Below are 20,646 nucleotides of genomic sequence, written 5' to 3'. Positions count from 1 at the left end.
CCCTTTCTCATTTGATATTGTATTTTAGACAAGATCACCACACATACAACTTACAGAGAAGGCCTTCTGTGCTAATCTAATCGTGGTGCACATGTTGCAATTTCCTTTCCCGTATCTCACTTTGTTGGAAAAAAATCAATAAGCTAAATCTATTTTTAGAAGTTAGCTAATAGAAATAGTAGTAAGAAATACAAAAGCCTTTCTATGGTAGGGTGGAGACTACAGGAAGGGGGTGCAAAAGGCTGCATTTCTAGTCTTTAAAATACAGGTACAAAAATAACACAAGTAGAGTTGACATAAGGAGCATCCATAAAATTGTCACGCATAATGGGGCTGGCATTTAATGTATTGTAATACATTACAATACATTGCCAGTTACTTGTTTTAAGTATCTGTAAAACTAAAAGGTTTAAAAATTGTTCAAGGCAAGCTAGAGTTTAGATAATTTGGATCCAGCAATAGGATAAGTGGGCAAATACAGGGTATTTTGGGTTTTTGTTTTAATTATAATAAAAGGCTGATTCAGCCTCTTGGCTTCATTTCTACTTTTCCGTAAGCTAGAAAGCATTCAGAGAACTGAGTTATATACTACATAAAAATGCAGTCATAAAATTTATGAAAAATTGCTGTATTGAGAAGTAAGGAGTAGTTCACAGAACAGGTCAATGTTGTTAGTAATGGATCTAATATATAGTTCAGATCTCATTTTAAGAATTATTTTAGATACAGCATGGAACAATCCCTTCTGGCCCACTGAGCCTAGCAACCCACCAGTTTTTAACCCTGGTATAATCACAGGACTATTTACCAACTAACCTGTATGTCTTTGGACTGTGGGAGGAAACTGGAACACCTGGAGGAAACTTGTGCACACATGAAAAGAACATGTAAACCTTCTTACAGAGGAGATCGGAGTTGAAGTCAGAAGCCTTGAGCTATAATAGAGTTGTGCTAACCATTGTACAATCATGGTGATTAAACTGATTCACTTGAATTTCTGTACTGAGATCAACCTGAGCAATCAGTGAATGAGTATTGAAGAAGGAATAGTGCAGTTCTTAGGAGGAGGTATGTTAGATTGCCTCTGATTTGCTAGAGAGTGTCTTGGAGTACAACAAATGTGAATTTGGGCTAATGATGGGAAGGAAAGCCCAGCTGTCTTGGGAATGAAAAGCTAGAGATGGAAAAGATGCCATTTTGAATTGAGATTTTTGTTAACAAACTTAAATTGCAATGTCATATATTGGGAGCATTCAACAAATGTTCCATATGAACAGTTCATAGCATTTTTTTGCCATACTATAAGTCTAAATACGCATAATTTAGGTGCATCAATTGATATGCCAATTAGAATATCCATTTCCAGCTTCTGATACCATTTTATTTGACTAGAAGAACAGTTTGGTAAGTAGTGCCTCGAAGGAACCAGCATCTCAATGTACCATATTATTTTTTGCTTTATGCTATCTCTAATCTGTGGTAAGATACCCAATTGTGGAAACAATTCTTTATTTTCACTACTGACAAAAAAATTGTGTTAATATTAATACTTTCCTCTAGTTACTATCTATATTTGATGCACTTTGTCCTGTGTTGGAAATTGTTAATTACTACTTTGGATGTTTGACAGTGACTTTAGTTCAATTTTATTGTCATTCAACCATGTACATGTATACTGACAAATGAAACAACATTCCTCTGGACTAAGGTGCACAGCACGGTACATACAACTCACACACACCACATGAAGTAATATTGCCTCAAATAAATTAAATAATAAAATATTCCGGAAGACTGACATTTAGCAATCGGCGCATTTATGACGCAGGTTAATTTTTTTCCTAAAGTATAATATTGTGCTCTTAGTGCATGGCAGAATAGAAAATTTTAAGCATATTAGCATAGACCTATTGAGTCCAAGGCAAAGTATGGTCCAAATACGTGCCCGTTCCTACTGAAGCACTCCTCTTATTTTCCCAGAGCCCTTATTTTTTCATAAGTGTATGCAGTTCCCCTTTACAACCTGTTTTGAATTTATATGCAAGAATGCTGGAAACAGAATTAATGTTTTCCTTGTATCTCTTGTTTCTCTAGCAGGATTAGTTTTTAATCTGTGCCCCTGGTCTTTGGGCCTTCTACTGATGTGGAATAGCTGATAAACTGTATATCTATCTATTCAAAACCAAGTATCCTCTCAACCTCACAGAGAACGTCCCCAGCTTCATTAGCGTAAACATAAAGCTGGACTCTGTTATTCCTGCAGCCATTTCAGCAAGTATTTTCTGTTTCCTCTTCAGAATCTTTTCATCCATAAGTATTGTGATCAGAATTATTTGCAATATTCCATTTACAAGCTTACTGGTGAATTCTGCAGGGTCTGTGATATAACCTATAACAGCACGAATCCCAGGATCTTGCATTCAACCTGCATTTTCAATATCCCCACCACTTGTAAAGAATAATACATGTACATGTAGGGATCTCTGTTCCTGCATGCCCTGTAGATCTGTATTTGTTAGCCTTTTTCTTGCATTCTTTTGGCAAATTGTCCTATTAAATTTGATCTGCCATTTGTCGTCCATTTAGCAAGCTTGTCAATGTCTGCTTGAAGTTTTCCTTTACCGTGCTGTGTCATCTAAATTTGGAAATTTTACCCTGCACATCCAGATCCAAGTCATCAAAAATATATCAAAATAGCAGCACTAGCCACTCAGACACTGATACCAATGATTCTGTAGTCTGAGTCAACATGTAGTAGTACTATTGCTCTGCTTCCTGCCATTAAGCTAATTTCTTATTTCTGTTACTGCTGACTGCATAATTCTATGGGCCTCAGTTTTATAAAACAGCCTTTTTTTAGTGGGACTTATCAAATCCCACCTGAAAAATCATATTAATACAGCATAAAATTAAACCAGTCAGCCCACTGAGCCCATGCTGACCATCAGTAATCCCATTTTATTTTCCCAGTATTCTCATCATCTCCCCAGATTCTACCACTCACCTACAACACAACGCACAATGTATAGTGGTCAGTTTACTTAGCAACCCACACATCTTTGAGATTGTGAGGAAGCTAGAGCCTGTGTGGTATGTCATTACTCTTGTCATCTAGCCAGACTGATGTAAACAATTCCATGTTAAACTGTTAGGCACAAGATGGCATTAGCTTGTAAAGCAATTCAACTCTTAATTCCTGTGAGCAACACACACAAAATGCTGGTGGAACGCAGCAGGTCAGGCAGCATCTATAGGGAGAAGCGCTGTCGACGTTTCATGCCGAGACCCTTCGTCAGGACTAACTGAACGAAGGGTCTCAGCACGAAACGTCGACAGCGCTTCTCCCTATAGATGCTGCCTGACCTGCTGCGTTCCACCAGCATTTTGTGTGTGTTGCTTGAATTTCCAGCACCTGCAGATTTCCTCGTGTTTGCTTTAATTACTATGATATTGCATTCTAGGCACTCTGGTATCTTAAATACCAATATACTCACATTAACATTATTTTAAGTCTTGGGTATTTCCTACAAAAATGTCCAAATTTGCATTCTATATATTTGACAGCCATTTTAAAGCTGCAGGGGGTTGGAGGGGTATGGACAAAAAGTGGAGGCGGAATGTTAAAATCAAGATTGGATCAATTGTGATCTTATCAAATGCTACAGCAGACTTGAGGGTCCAATTGACATTGTCCTGCTCCTGTTTCTTAAGAACTTATTATTGTAATTCAGATTTATAAATTAAATCATTCCATTACTCACAGCAAATGTTGCAAACTCTGTATTGCTGGGTGATGTAAACCTTCAGTGTTATCAGATTCTTGATGGCTTGCCTTTAATACTTTATTGAAACTTAGTGTAAAATGAGAAGATTGTCATGCTGTGCTTTGTTTTTATGTATGATAACATCCTAGAGCACTGTAGTCTTTGAATTATTGCTCACATTCAGTTGGAGTTATGTATATAACTGCCACATGTTTTTTTTTGAACCAATGCACTTCAAAAAGCAATTGAGTGTATAAACAAGTTATTTTTGGTAATAGTTGAAGGAGCAATATTGGTCAGTGTCTAATTCTCATATTTTCTGTTAAATACCTTTGAATCCTCTATTTATCTCGTCTAGCATTTCTGGCTGTTTCTCGAACTACTGGCATATGATCATAAATGAGGAGAATCAAGTGGTATGGCGATAATGCTGGAAAATGGTGCTTGAGATACTAAATGATAAAGTAGACTTGGTGCCAAATGGCCTACTTCTCACTCTTGAGTTCCTTGTGTTCTAAGCAGGAATGTAGATGACAAGATAATGTACAAATTATAGCAGAAAATTACTTGTGGATGAGCAGGTCATTTTTTTTTCTATTTATAAGTATATATTCTGATGCAGCAAAACTTATTCTTAAAACTTTGCAACAAACTTGTGTCTGTCTTTGAGACCCATTCACAAAGAGATCATGACTACTTCAGCAACTTCACCTTCCATTGCCCCTATAAAATATAGTGTGGAGAAGTATTGTGATGAATCTTCATGGGGGGGAAAAACACAATTTAATTTATAACATTTCAGAGAGTTTGCATCAGACAGTCCTGAGTCGTGCAGTTCTTTGAAGTAATTGTTTTTAGTAGGCCACTGGCTTTAATAAAACCAAATGTGCTGATTTGGATTCAATGCCCCCTGATGTCTTTGTAAGCTCAGTGTTGATGACTAAAGGTAGATGTCTCATGACAGTGACCTGAGAATAAGGTAATCCACAAAGAGAATACTTTTTTCCTCCTTGTGCCCAAGGTGCTTGAGTTGCAATGTTCCAGGTCATAGCTTCTAGGTACACCTAGTGGCAGTGATCTGGGACATAGTGCCTGATAAGGTGATGTAAGCATGGTCAGCAGTGGCTAAATATGAAAGGAAATTTCAGTGAGTGAGTAGGTATTGATGGGATGAAGTGTGAGAAGCAATATATTGTGATTTATTGCATTGCTGTCTTTAAGACCAAAAGACATGATGCTGTATTCATCATTGATTTTTTTTTTAGTATTGGCAAAAGTGCATGACACTGATCCGTGGAAGACTTGGCTTACTGCAGAAATCTGAAATAACCAAATTCTCGGAATTTTCTGCCCAGTTAGAGATAACATGATGCTCTAATTATTAGCCACCCATCAGTTAGTCCTTTTCATGTAGCATTAACTCTGTTTCCTGTTCTGTTGAAGATGGCCCGCTTGAGAATTTCAAACACCATGGCCTGCATGCTTTGCAGTCCTTGAACTTTTGCTTATGTGATCAAAACAACTGGAAAATTGTACAGATAAGGCAATCAAATGAGGCAATGTGAACAGTGCACCTACAACCATTACCGGAGACTTATTGAAGTTTTGAATTTGTTATTGATGGAATCTATGATGCATTGCCACTTTGAAATGATTTTCATTTTTTTTTCTTTACAAATAAACATTTAAAAATTATTTGTTAATAATTACACTATTTAAGTGAGTGCGATGTGCACATTAGGTGAGCTTCACTCATTATTAAATGGATTTTATTGTATGTCACAATACTGCATGGGCTCCTAAATGCCTTTTGTGTTTCGAGAGTAGTTGATGCTTCAATGTTGTATGCTTTTTTGGATTAGATTTCTGCATTTCTCCTCTCATATTTGTGCAAGTATTATCAATGACTTGTATTGAATTGTCTCCTATTTCACAATAAAATTTAACTTTTTTGAGTTGTATACAATATTGACAAATTCTGGTCCTCTATCTGTACTTGTTGTTTTAACATCGCTGTATTATGACTTTGGAAATTGACAACAGAATGTACAGTGGTGCTAGAAACTTTAGTATTTTCTCTATTTCTGCATAAATTTGATCTAAAATGTGATCAGATCCTCACATGTCCTAAAAGTAGAGATCCCAATTAAATAGCAAAAACATATTTATTGAGAAAAATGATCCAATATTACATGTATTTGTTGGAAAAAGTGTGTGAACCTTTGCTTTTAGTAACTGGTGTGACCCCTTTAGAACATAGAATAGTACAGCACATTACAGGCCCTTCGGCCCACAATGTTGTGCTGACCCTCAAACCCTGCCTCCCATATAACCCCCCACCTTAAATTCCTCCGTATACCTGCCTAGTAGTCTCTTACACTAGTGAAATTTATCTGCCTCCACCACTGATTCAGCCAGTGCATTCCACGCACCAACCACTCTCTGAGTGAAAAACCTTCCTCTAATATCCCCCTTGAACTTCCCTCCCCTTACCTTAAAGCCATGTCCTCTTGTACCGAACAGTGGTGCCCTGGGGAAGAAGAGCTGGCTGTCCACTCTTGTCTGTTCCTCTTAATATCTTGTACACCTCTATCATGTCTCCTCTCATCCTCCTTCTCTCCAAAGATTGAAGCCCTAGCTCCCTTAATCTCTGATCATAATCCATACTCTCTAAACCAGGCAGCATCCTAGTAAATCTCCTCTGTACCCTTTCCAATGCTTCCACATCCTTCCTATAGTGAGGCGACCAGAACTGGACACAGTACTCCAAGTGTGGCCTAACCAGAGTTTTATAGAGCTGCATCATTCCATCGTACAGCAATAACTTCAGCCAAACGTTTCAGTAACTGATGTCCTGTGCATCGGCTTGCAGGAATTTTAGGCCATTCCTCCTTACAAAACTGCTTCAACTCTGGGATGTTGGTGGGCATCCTTGTATGAACTGCTTGCTTCAGGTCCTTCCACAACACTTATGTAGGATTAAGGTCAGGACTTTAACTCTTTTGTTCCAAAATGTGAGATTTCTCATGCTTTAACCATTCTTTGGTAAATTGACTTGTATGTTTAGGGTTGTTTGTCTTGTTGCATGACCAGCTTTCTCTTGAGCTTCAGTTCATGGATTGATGCCCTGACAATTTCCTGTAGAATTTGCTGGTACCGTTCAGAATTCTTAGTTCCATCAATGATGGCAAGTTGTCCTGGTCCCAAGGCAGCAAAGCAGGCCCAAACCACGACAATGCCACCACCATATTTCACAGATGGGATGAGGTTCTTGTGCTGTGTTTGCTTTTCACCAAAAATAACACTTCTCATTTAAGCCAAAAAGTTCTATTTTGGATTCATCGGTCCACAGAACATATTTCCAGTAGTCTTCTGGCTTATCCACCTGGTCTTTAGAAAACTTTAGACTGGCAGCAATGTTCTTCTGTACAATGTTCTTCTTAGAAATTGCTATAATGACTTCTTCAAATAGAACTGCTGTCTCCAGATATCATAAGTATTAAATGCAAGTTCAGCCTCCAGTTTTCTCCACATTTTCATTCATACGCCAATCTGGAATGGCGATAACTACAGGTGTTTGGGCAGTTTCCATCATTTTCATTAGTGGAGGGTCATGAAGTGATGAGTTGGGAATCTAAGTTCACATATGTTCTCAATTTCCTTTTAGTACTTTTTCCCTTGGGAGGCTAAAAGTGCTTTCAGAGCCTATTGAGCTGAACAGTAATCCCTCTGATCTGGCTTTTATTGTGCCCATATTCTTGTATCCATAATCAGTGACCTTATTTTTCCATGACCAAAAAATGGCTCTATTTTGAGTGAGACAGCAAATTCTGACTTTCTGTATGTATTCTCAAAAATGAATTCTACTTGTATTGTCAGATGATTTGTTCTATATCTTCCCATTACCTTTAAGTAATCTAGTTCTCAAGTTTTGTGCAATCATTTCTGTTTTCATAACAATCAATTCTTCAAAGGGCAATTTCTCATTTTACCCTAATTTTATTTAGACAGCCGAAAATGGTTCCTTAAATATGAAAAAGTAAAAATGTAAAAGTGGGTAGGAAAGCAAGCTGTGCAGAGAACTGTAGGGTTTTATTTATTGATTGAGATACAATGCGGAATAGACCCTTCTGGCCCTTTAAGCCGTGCTGCCCAGTAACTCCCGATTTAATCCTAGCCTAATCACGGAACAATTTACAATGACAAATTAACCTACCAAATTAATCCCTGGACTATGAGAGGAAACCCACACAGGATGTTGCAAGATTAATTGGATTAAGATTTCGTAAATGGAATATAATGTGTGAATTATATTGCTATCAGGTGGCAATTGCTTAACAACTGCTCGTTACACTATTAGCCCAAATGTGGATAATAGAAATGAAATCCAGATGTGAAATGCAAGTAGTCATCATTGACATCATGGTAGTATTGGATTAAGTATGATATCAGAGAGTCCTAGCTCAACTGATGAAGATGGGAATTTGGGGATGGGGTGAGTAGGGTTGAAATCTAATGAAGGTGGTTGTTCTAGTTGGAGATCAGTTATTTCAGCTTCAGGTCATCTCTGCAGGAGTTTCTTGGGTAGTGTCAAAGACCCAACCATCTTCAGCTCTTTCATTGATTACCTTTAATTATTAGATCAAGAATAGGGATGTTTATTGATTGCAGAATGTTCAGCCCTATCCATTACTTCTCAGATAACAAAGCAGTGAACATCCCAATTCTGCCAGGCCTGGGCTGATAGAAATATGTTGCCAGGCGATGACAACATCCAACAAGGGAAAAATCCAGCAATCACTGTATGACTTAAATGGCATTAACTTGGTTAAATCCTTGAGGTTACCAATCACCAGAAACTGAACTGACTACCATAAACACAATGTGGCTACAACGACAGATCAGAGGCTAGGAATCCTACAATGAATAATTCACTTAAAAACTCTACAAAGTCTGTCCACCATCTTAAAATCTTAATTCAGGAATTTGATGCAGTGAAGTTGAACTCATGGAATATTGTCCACGTCTACAATGCTCAAGAATGTCAGCACCATACAGGACATAGAATGTACTGGATAGACACTCCTTCCACCATTTGTTCAACTACTGGTGCCCCATAGCAGCAGTTTGTACCATATGCAGAATGCACTCATTAGACAGCACCTTCTTAAATCCATGACCTTTATTAGCTAGGAGGATAAGAGTGGCAAGAGCTTAGGAACATCATGGCCTGAAAGTTGTATGCCATCCTGACTTGAAAATATATTGCCGTTCCTTTACTGTTGCTGGGCCAGAATCCTGGACCTCTCCATAACAGCACTGTGGGTAAGAAAATGCTTTGAGAGATCGGTCATGACTAGAATTGACTCCTGCCCAAGCTAGGCCCTGGATGTGCTGCAATTCACCTACTGCCACAATAGGTTTACTCAAACCTAATCTCACTGGCTTATCACTCTGTTTCTGAGCACCTAGACAAAAGCAAAACGTATGTCAAGCTGCTGTTTATCAATTACAGCTTGACATGCAACACTATCATCCTCTCAATATTCATCTTTGGCTTTGTAATCTTGGACCTCCATTCTTCCCTTGGTAACTGGATCCTTGACTTCATTGGTCACCACAGTCTGTGTGAATTGGTGATGTCACTAAAGACCTACAAATTTCTATAGATCTCATTGGTCGTTTCCTAGCCTGGTATGTACACTCCAGTGCACAGGATTGTAAGTGGCTGTAAAGGATTGTAAACTCGGTCAACTCCATGAGCTCAACCCACTGCACAACTAAGGACCTCTTCAAAATGCAGTACTTCAAAGGTGGTGGCCATCAGTGAGGACCTTCACCATCTGGGATATGCCACCTTTGGTATTACCAGGGAGGAGGTACAAGAGCTTGAAAACTTACAACCAAAGATTCAGAAATAACTTCTCCCCTCTACCATCAGATTTATGAACAATCCATGAAAACTACCTGTATTATTCCTTTTTTGAATGCCCTGTTTATTTTAAAACTTGTGTTACGCCTTTTGCTTTATGCCTGCTGTAGAACAACAAGTTTCATGTCATTTAAATCTGTGAGAAATAAACCTGATTCTGATTCTACCTTGGACTGGAGTGGTTCAAGATGGCAGCTTACCATTGCCTTCTGGAATACCATGGGGTTCATGTTCAGGAATACCATAGGGTTGAGGGATGGTGTAAGATGCAGATGCTCGCTATTTTAAAAACAATGCAGAGCTGTGAGATGTTGAGGAATGTGTGTATTCTAACATGTTTTAATGATGAATATGCAAGAAATCAAAGTAATTTGGAAAAACATAGAAATTGAGAGTAACTAAATACACAAAATTATGAAGGTTATCTTTCATTTGTAAAGAGCATTGTTGAGAACACATCTGGAGTGCAGTGTAGAATATTAATCATCTTTTTAGCAGTTCAGTGTTCATTAAAACCCTATTGTCTTATTAAGTAAGTTGGGCTGACTACCCTTTTATCCACAGTAGTTTAGAAGATTGGGAGGAGACTGGGTTGAAAGAAGAGGATATTCCTGTACCACTTTATGTACATACAATCAATGTATATAAGCTATCTTATATTTATAGTTTTTATTATTCTTTTGTGTTTCATTGGATCTGGAGTAACAATTATATTGTTCTTATGTACTGGAAATGACATTAAGCAATCTTGAATCTTCTCCACATGGTGAATATGGAGAGGTTATTTTCTCATGAAAAATCTAGTTTTAGGGGTCATGTTTCAAACGAGGGGCAGCCTATTTAAGGTGGTTAAGGCAATATTTTCCCCTCTAATTTTAAGTCAGATTTTTAAGGTAGAGGAAGTTGGGTGCGAAAGATTGCTGCAAGTAAGAGGGAATGTGCGTTTGGGACCAGGTTCTTATTAAGTTGTGGAAGATGTCAGGGATTGAGTGTCTTAAGGGAATGTGCTGCCACAAGGCACATTGTTGTAATGAATTCATCTGTATGAATGCTATACCAGAAGTTTTTCCACTGTCTGTGATAAAATTATTTATTTGATTTAGTTAATACTTGTATTGACATACTTTTATATTGACTTTATATTAATATACCCTATTGACTTTCACTTAAATTTCCAACAAATAATCTATTAATAAGCTTCCCAGGGAAGTACCATCAGTCCTTTCACTTCACGCTATTAAGAAGGAGCTTCATTGTGTAATACCCTGGAATCCCAAAGTATGTTTGTGACAAAGATGTACTTTGTGAAGTTATTTGCATATAGAAGGAAACAGTGGCTAACTTCCTTGAAAGAAGCACAATAAATCTTGGTGATATTGGTGGAGATTGGTATTGATCACTGTGATATGTAAGAAGGCAATCCTTAAACTTGAATTGAGAGTGCTTACATCAATGCAATGGTATTTTTAATGCCCCAGTGCTAATATTTTGCTTAAGTCTATGTAGAGGGCCTGCATGCTATGTTCTTTTTATTCAAAATAGACTGAGTAAAATTTTAGCAAAAAAAACATTCTGCATAAGCTTTAAAAAGCTGAAATGGGTTACTTTATGTAATACAGGTTTCCCCCACTATCCAAAAGTAGAGCGATCCTATGAAACCTTTCATAAGCTGAAATGGCGTAAAGCGAAGAAACAGTTACTATTACTTTATATGGGAAAATTTTTTGAGCATTCCCAGACCCAAAAAATAACCTACCAAGTAGCGCACAAACCTAAAATAACAGTAACATATAGTAAAATCAGGAATGATATGATAAATACAGTGTATATAAAGTAGAAATAATGTATGTACAGTGTAGTTTCACTTACCAGAATCGGGAAGATTTGGCCAAAAATCGACTTGTAGGAAAAAAAATCGGCATGTGCACACATGCGCACACACCTGCCCACGCAAGGCTTCATGGTCATGGTAGTCTTTCTCGGGGTGATCACAAGTTTAAAGCGGGAGCCTCTTTTCATAAAAGCGAAAATCCTCCGGATTTCTTTCAGCTAGCGAAAACAGGTACTAATGTAAGTCTTTCGTAAAAGTGAAGTGGCGTAAAGCGAACTTTAGTAAAGCGGGGACACCTGTAGTGATGTTCAGTTATATAAATACCACACTGCACATTTAAGTAGTGTATGCCAGTTACTGTTGCTATTGCAAGAAGCTCCAATAATCCTGGTCCAGCATCTGATTCCATCATTAGTCAGGAATGTTAACCAGGGGTTCAGACTGCAAGCAGGATGTGCAGCTGTGATCCGGGGACCAGGCTGTGCTGGGGTGCAGCCAGAACCTGGGGGCCAGTATGTGCTGGGTATGCAGAAAGGTAAGTAGGTTATAGCTGGGGCCAGGACCTGGAGCACTTGTATATTTACCACTCACTTTAAACTCAACAGTTCACAGGTAAATTTAGTTATTTTAAATGTTACTTCTACTAATATTCAAAATTATCATTATTAAATGAAATAGTGGTGTGCTTGAATATTAAAGTCTGGAACATGTCTGCTAATAGATTTTCAATTTAAAGCAACTGCACTAAAACAGTCTAGCACAAAGTCTCATGGGTGCTGAATTGAAGTCTTGCTGTAGGTGGTTCAAATTTTCATCTTTATGTAAGCCCACTAACTCTTGAGAAATGTATTCCAAGTTCAAGCGACTGATTCTATGATTAATTGTTGCAGCAGTATTATAACAGTACTAATTACAGTCATTGAGGGGAAAATAGAAGCAATTAATTATATTGTTTAATATTGAGATTTGCAAATCGACTAAACTATAATTAGAGCTCTGGAAATCTTTCTTTGGTATGCAGTTTGCTCATGTATATATTTGCTACACTGCGACTTCAAGAATCAGACAGAAAACTGAAAGATTACAATCACAGAGTAAAAGCTGAATTTCTTTAAGAGCACTGTTCCCTGTAAGCTGCACGGGTATGCGGCCGCACAGTAGCCGAAATGCTGCCATGCATCTGAAATAAAAACAGACAAGAAAACGTTTACAAAATGTGGAAGATTTTCTTGTATTTCATTATACCCTTCAATTAATAAACTGAAAAGTTTTTTTTTCCAGTTTCATTTTAAATATTTATGGTATGCCTATGACAACACTAAAGTCCCCGTAGTTTTCAGGCTGTGTATATATTTTTTAAAAATTCTTTCTCAGAGCAATAGTTGGTCTGCGCACCTGTATTTAAAAATAAATAAATTGAGGGGAAGTTGGTTAAAAGACTTAAAATTTAAAATTTTTCTCTTTGGGCAACACTCCACTTTAACAGTGATTGATTATGGCGGTCTTTGTGGTTTCTCCAATAGGTTTATGTCTCGCCTTCACAGTATGCATCCAAAGGACGCCAATCGACAGTTAGGTCTCGCAGTAAAAGATGGCCTGATTGTGGAAACATTGACTGTGGGCTGTAAGGGTTCAAAGGCAGGCATCGAACAGGAAGGATATTGGCTACCTGGAGATGAGATTGTAAGCATTATTATTATCTGGCATTGGCCACTTCTGTTCAGAGTGCCTTTATAGAAGCTGAAAAGAATTTATCTATCAAGATAAAGAACAGAGTTGCCTGCAAGGATGTAAAATCAATGTTAAAGAAAGTAAAGCTGCACTATATTACAGTATAATCATGATTTTTAACAGTCCTCTTGGAGGAACGTGATTTAAGAAACGATGATCTGATGTAAAATGAACAAAAACAATAACACGGAGAAATTGTTCTGAATGTTTACTTAGACTGTGCCTACTCTCTTTAGGTCATCTGAAGTGCATCATCCTGTGCAGTCGTATGTGATTTTACAACCCAAGTAAGCCTGCAAGATTGGTCACTAGTGCTGTAGGCACATCCTTGTAAACTAGCTGTTTTCAGTGTTCAAGACAACTTCTATAATACTTCTATAATCATGCAATCAATGATGATTTAGGAAAATTGGGCTAAATTTATTTAATCAAATAAAAGAATTTGTGCTTTATAAATACCTTAATGGTATTTTTTAAAAATATGTTTTTGCAGAAACATTTCTTGTAGTATACTGCAGCTTTCAGTATTATGTAACTGCTGTTCATTTGTTTCCAAATAAGTAGTTTGGCGCTATTACAGCCTAAAAATTGCAAGTCATATATCAATGTGTTTTGTTGGCTTTCAGCTTTAAAACAAAATAATACGGAAAAAACCATAAAATCCATGATAATCATGTTTATTGCCATTAGTTACAGGGAGCTGATGATAACCAATTTTCCATAATGGGTAACTCCTGCCAAGCAAGTTTAGCTACAGAGCTTTAAAGAAACTGCAAGCCAAGTTGATGCAGTTCAGACTAACTGTCAATACTAAATGTTTAATTATTAAAGGTGAAACCAAGTAGAATTTTTCTTTTGCATAGTGTTTTCTGAAAATAACATTGTGTTAAATATTGAGATATAAATTTGAAACGAATAATTATAAATTATATGAGCTACTAACATAGTTTCTGGCACTGGCTAAAAATATCTGCTTAGTATATGGTTTTAAGTTTAAATTTAACTTTCTTCCAGCACTCTAGCTTTAAAAATTAATGTAAATCAGTGTCTTTCACAAGAATCAAAGGGTAGGCAAATGTCTTGAATGCAAGATGCTTTGAGGATAAGACTGCGCCAAGGGTGATGAACTTGATCGTAAATATTTTTAAGCAGTTCTAGTCTGTTAATGTGTTTTGCGTTGTAGCAAAATAAATTTTTAAATTGTAGAATACTAATTACTGTATTAGATTAAAAAAAATTCTTTCCTCTTAATATTTGCTCAGTTGAAGCTTGGATTTTGAGGTCCTCAGAGTCATAGAGTAGTGTAGCACAGAAACTGCCCTTTTAACTCAATTTGTTCAGGCCGACCAGGTTACCTACCTAAGCTAATCTAAACTACTTGTATTTGTGTGTGTTTGGTCCCTATCTGCCTAAGCCTTTCCATGTACCCTCAAGTGTTTTTAAACACTGTGATTGTACTAGTTTCTGCCACTTCCTCTGGCAGCTCATGCTGTAGAGCTATCACCCTCTGGAGGAGGATAAGTTGCCCCTTGGGAACCCTCAAGACAATAAATTAACCATCATTTTGTAAACTTCCGCGCGATTACCCTTCAGCTTCCGTTGCTCCGGTGAAAATAGTCCAAGCTTATGAAATCTTGTCTAGAAGCATCTTTGTGAATAATTTTTGCACCCTTTTTAGCTTATTCAAATTACTTCTGCAGCATAGCAATCAGTGCTGCGTGCAAGTGCATTGCCAACATCTTGAAAAATTGCAACAAGATTGCTCAGCTTCTGTATTCAGTGCCCTGAGCAATGAAGGCAGGTGTACCATATGCCACCTTCTAACTCAGTTGACAATTTCAGGAATGATGTACTTGTGGAAAAGAGAGACCAGGAGGTACAGTATTCCCCTGGGCCTTGCCATTCACTGTGTATGACCGGCCTTCATTTAACTTTCCAAAATGCATCATTTTCCACTTTCCTGCTTCCTTTGCTCAGTTGAGCGAGATCCTGTTGTAACCTTAGCTGCCTTCACTGTCCACTGCACCATCAATTTTGGTAGCCTCAGCAAACTGATAATTATGTCACCTATATTCTTATCTAATTCTCAACCCTGTGACATACCACTTGTCACAAGACTCCTATCTGGAAAAAAAGAACCCTCCATTACTACTTGAGACTCCTTCCACCAAGCCAATTTTGTATTGAGTTTTCTGGATTGCCCTGGATTCCATGTGATCTAACCTTCCAACCCAGCCAATCATGCAGCATGTTGCGCCCTCCCCTCCCCCCAGATTTCTTCAACAGTACTCCTAAATAATTGTCTATAACTCGTGCTTTTTCCTGACTGAAGCTAGTCAGTCAGGGTTCCCTAATCTCCCTATTCCTGCCGACTTTGCCCTTCACTCCAATAGGAACATGTTGGCCTTAAACTCTTCCCTGTCTTTAAAAGCCTCACACATGGCTGATGCCAGTTTACCTGCTGACAGCCTCGCTCAATTAGCCCTTTAAGTTATTCCTTTTGAACATTATTTTTGCCAAGTTTTTACAGAGATTGATCTGACTGTGCTCTAACCGCAAGGGATAATGAACCAGCTTCATGAAATAGTTACAATTTTGCACTACAACTACAGCTTGGATTCATTGGAAGAGTTAAAATTGAGCTATTTTTATTAGAACGTGGCCCTCTTGGTTCTGGTACTTCAAATTCTTACCCAGCCATATGCTGAGGGATTCTACCCTGACTCTTCCAGGCAGCAAGCTCAAGACTACTTTGTCTAGTTCCCCATTATTTTATCCATCTGTTAAATTTTCCTTTTGGTGTCCTTTATTTTAAAATAAGCAACTTTATCTTAGCCATCTCTAATTCTACATCCCTGAAACATTCTTGCAAATCTTCTTTGCTTCTCTTGTGGTGCTATATCTCCCTGTAGTGGGGGGACCAGAGATACTGTAGCTGGGGCTTATCTGATGCTCTGTAGAGTTTAGGAATTGGTTCCTATTCTCTGTTCGCTGCCTATTATAATCACTAGTATTAGCATACATCCGATACGCTGCTTTCATCAGCTATTTCCCTTTCCTGCTGTATCCAGGAACCTGTGGGAGATGTGTTCCAGTATTTCTGCTTCCTGGATAAAAATGTGTGATATTTGTCAAAATGCTTCATTAATATCAGAACAGACTACAGAAATATAAAATTGTGCCTCCATTAAGCTAGCCACCTTAAAATTTTCTTTGTTTGTTGTGAACCTTTTGGGAACATGTAAAATTAAAACTGGCTATACAGCTGTTCAAATCAATGTCTTTTGGAAGCCAGTGAGCAAATTTTACACTGGTCAACAGAGGAGAATGGCTGATTAGTACTGTTAACATTTTTCTCATTTTAAAAAGCTATTAAAAAACCCCTGCTAATTCTAAATTTTGAAATGAAAGCAAAACATGTGAGAATTCCTAACTGGATCAGGCAGTTTTTTTCTTGGCTATTTGTGGCCTAGTTATACAATTGGATTTTAACATGGATGTCTCCATGATAAAAGATTTAATCTATATGCCAATTAATTTTTGCTGCATTTGGAAAAAACATGAGAGAAATTAGAAATCTTAATACATAATCATGCTAGTTTGCCTATCATATTTGTAATAATGGCCCAAGTAAAATTTAAGCGGTTAAGTATACTCCACACTGAGGAATTGAATTGTCATTTTGGTGTTAAAGTAATTTTAGAGACTGTTTGCAAAATGACTTGAATTCCATTGTTGCAAATGTTACAAATCTTCACAACTAGTATTCATAATTTTTTTAAATCTCCCTCTGACTTCCTTCCTTCCTTCCTTCTCCCCATGTGTCTCTGCTCACTTAGAAGTTTATTTGTATTGGATGTGTTTTGGTTTGCTCTAAATTAAATGACCTTTCTATTGCAGGACTGGAATGCAGAAAATCATGATTGGTATTGTATGGAGTGTCACATGGCTGGAGAGGTCCTGACTTGTGATTCCTGCTTCCGTGTGTATCACCCAAAATGTCTACCTGATGAATTCCGGCCGCAAGATAGCAGTTCACATTGGCAGTGCCAAGTGTGTAGGGTGAGTACAGCAGTTTATAATATAGGAAGCTTTAATTTTGAGTGATCTTTTTTTCCTGAATTTTCATGAAGTTTGTGCAAATATAAAAACAATTTGGAGTCAATTATATTTAATAGCCTGTAAACATAATCAATTCTGCATTAGTGACTTGCATTGTATGTAGTTTATAAAGTGAGAACTATGCCTAGAGAATGTTTAGGACAAGTAGTTAAGGTTAATGGGATGGGATGCAAACCCATTTTCAGTTTCTTATTTTCAGAATGCTTAATACAATGCTGATATAACCAGAGATGCTTATTATCTAGAGAGCTGGAATGATAATTGTCTGAATTTCTTGAATGCCTATTGCAATTTTGAAAATGGGTGTAATTTATCTCAGCAAGAAATTTTATTTCGGCACTTCATACATTTGAATTAGTTGCCGTTGTCTTCCATTGGTGTCAGCATTAGATTGTTTTGTTAACTGAACTGCAAGGAAGTCCTCAAGGAAAGATTTGTGAATGCTATAGGGGGAAGTTTAAACTAGCAGGGGTTAGGCATAGGAAGGTAACAATGATTTGGGACCGGTGCAGTGGGTAGGTACAAAAAAGGTTGGCTGAGGTTTCTTTTGCCAAAAAGGGAAGTCTGGGGTCTATGGGCATTTACAACGCAGGTGTATGAATTCACAAAGCAAGGCTGATGATCTGCAGGGTGTTATTAATTTCATGGAATTTCAATATTGTGAATATTGACAATAACAGAGGTGTGCTTATATTTTTTTTAAAGTCAAGAAAGGTGTTAAATATTTCTGGATACAAAGTAGTCCGGAAATCTGTGGTGATGGTGGCGGGTAGGGGAAGAAGCTGCAGTAACAGTGTAAACTAAAGGGAATATTACAGTGCAGAAGAGGCAATTCCTTGGAGTAATCAAGGATATACTCTTAAGTTCAGAGCTTAAACAGTAGATATTGTTAATCCACAAATTAGTTTATACTTTGCCAACATTTTTTTAGGAAATTACAAAATTATGCAAAAACCCAGAGTAGTGATATGGAAAGGCTTTAACAATATAAAGGTAGAATAAAATACCAGAAATTAGAGGAGCAAGTATGTGTGGATATTGCAGATAGCTGTCGGATCAATAGGAAGGGAGTTTTAACTTCCCTAATATCAACAGGGTTAGCCATAGTGCTAAGGATTAGATGGGGCAGAATCTAGGTATGTCCAGGAAAGTTTTCTGATGCAGCATGTTGATGGCCCCTGTGGAGAAGGCATTACACTTGACCTTAGGAAATGAGGCAGGGCAAGTGTCTGATGTCAGTGGGACAGCACTTTGGGGCCAGTGACTATAATTCTATCAGCTTTAAAATAGTAATAGAATAAGTCGGGTAAAATTACAATTTATAAAGAATTCTTGAACAGGTACATTGCTAAGAAAGTTTTGGATGAATATGGGACAAGCACTGACAGTTGTGGTTAGCTTAAGTAGGTATCTTGGTAGGCACGGCCAAAAGATTCTTCTGCATTGTATGAATCATTGAATTTCTACCCTAATAGGATAAGAAATGGGAGAACATCAGTACATTTCTGGCTTAATGGGAAATGTGACATTGCTGAATTGCCTTTGTGAAATGTGTTGGTGGGGGAGAAAAAGAGCAAATAATATTGGGGCAATTGCAACACAATATCAAATTCAGAACAGCTAAGGTAAAGGGTATAAACCACTGGGGTTTTTTGAAGAAGAGCCAATTGCAATAGTATGAGAATAAATTGGAGTTAAAGCTTGGCAGACAGGCAAGTCATTGAGTACTGGGAGGCCTCTGAAGTGGTTGTGCTTTAGCTGCAGATTTGAGAAAATTTCCATGAGTAAAAAAAGGGTGGGAAAGTGATGGCCAGAGCTCCAAGGAAGACTAATTAGATTAATTCCACATGAAATCATAAAACTGAAAATGCAGGTAAGACTCTGCGGGTCAGGCAACATTCAAGGGCAGAGAAACAGTTATTATTTTAAGTCTAACTCTTTATCTGAACTGAAGATAAAACATTGGTAAAGGGACCTTTACCGACGTTAGAGAGCAACGTGTGGAACAAAGGGAAATGATGTGGTTACAATCTGTAAAGTGCAAAATTTGAACGACTGGAACATTACCAACATTCCAGAATATACAAATAAAAGGAAAGTGAAAAGGGGGGTGGCGAGCAAAAAATCCAATCTTGATGCAAACAGAGAAAATCAGACAAACAGTTTGGATGTTGGAAATCTAAAACTCAAAGAATGTTGGAAATACTCAGCAGGTTAGGTTACTTATGCAGTTTAAAAATGTAAGCCAGCATTTCAGGTTGGAGAGCTCTTATCGGAATGGAAATAGAAGCAAAAGAAGCTAATAAAAGGGGGTGGAGAACAGTTATCTCTGATAAGTTAACACTGGAATGACCAAGATGATAAAGATATAAACTAGGTTATCTAATAAGTGAATGGGAGCATTTTGTAGGTACGAACACAAGCAAAAGAATCTGGAAATTGCAAAATGCAGAGTGGAGGGAACCTGCTTAGCAGGTCATGCTGGATGTGTCCTCTATTCTAAGGGAGAACAAAAAATAACATTAATATTACTATGTTCCTTGAGCTTGCAGTATTGCAGGAGACTCAGAAAGCGGTCAGTGCAGGTATTCTACAAAGCAATCACCCAGACTCTAGTTTGTTTCTCCACTGTGGCAGTGGGCCATACTGTAAACACCAAATGACTGGGCCTTTTGACATTGATAAAGGTAATGGTGGATGAATAGGTATAGCAACTCGTTCCACAGGAAAGTGAAGTCGGAACAGATTCTTTTAAGTGATTCTTTTAAAATGCTGAAGTGGGGGAGAGAATGTACATACTTCTGAAATCTTGTTAGACCTGACAGAAATTATGAAGGACGATCTGTTGAAAGCAGAGGCAAGTGGGAATTAGTTTAATGTTATAACATTGGAGCAAATGTGACAGATGGAAGAACTGAGAGAATAGAATGGAGAGCTTAACAAGAGCAGGATAGGATATTAACAAAAGTTCTTCCCTTTTTACAGCTACATTAATTCACTCTATCAGAGAAATGCTTTGTTCCACCTATTGCCTACTCCACCTTATCTGCTATCTAGATGATCTTGTTTTCGGACTTGATTCTGAATTGTTCCCAACCTAAAATTACTTCATTTTCTTTTCATAGATGCTGCTTGCCTTGAGTTTCTGGAATTTTCTGTAAACAGTTTCAATAAATAATGTCTGCAGAGTTTTTTGATTTGCTGTATCAAAATGCCATCAAAAGCAATGGATAGATAGATGGTGGAACTCAACAATGTTTCAGCTC

At 37.6% G+C, this 20,646-nt stretch overlaps 1 protein-coding gene across 4 annotated transcripts in view; it reads left to right on the top strand.

Annotated features, from left to right (window-relative positions):
• The window catches only part of zmynd11 (zinc finger, MYND-type containing 11), a 176,820-nt gene that overhangs the window by 70,542 nt on the left and 85,632 nt on the right, over positions 1 to 20,646 (top strand). For 3 of the 4 annotated variants that reach the window (XM_073054857.1, XM_073054856.1, XM_073054855.1), the window contains 2 exons: positions 13,051 to 13,210; positions 17,159 to 17,320. In XM_073054857.1, the coding sequence (XP_072910958.1) occupies positions 13,051 to 13,210; positions 17,159 to 17,320 (322 nt within the window). Of the gene's footprint in view, positions 1 to 13,050; positions 13,211 to 13,520; positions 13,546 to 17,158; positions 17,321 to 20,646 lie in introns of those variants that run through there. The other variant, XM_073054858.1, reaches the window with a different exon arrangement.

This window comes from Hemitrygon akajei, chromosome 8 (assembly GCF_048418815.1).
Source record: "Hemitrygon akajei chromosome 8, sHemAka1.3, whole genome shotgun sequence".
NCBI classification, from domain to species: Eukaryota; Metazoa; Chordata; class Chondrichthyes; order Myliobatiformes; family Dasyatidae; genus Hemitrygon; species Hemitrygon akajei.
The sequence above is the reverse complement of the archived record's forward strand: the minus strand, read 5'-3'. Positions and strand labels throughout refer to the sequence as shown.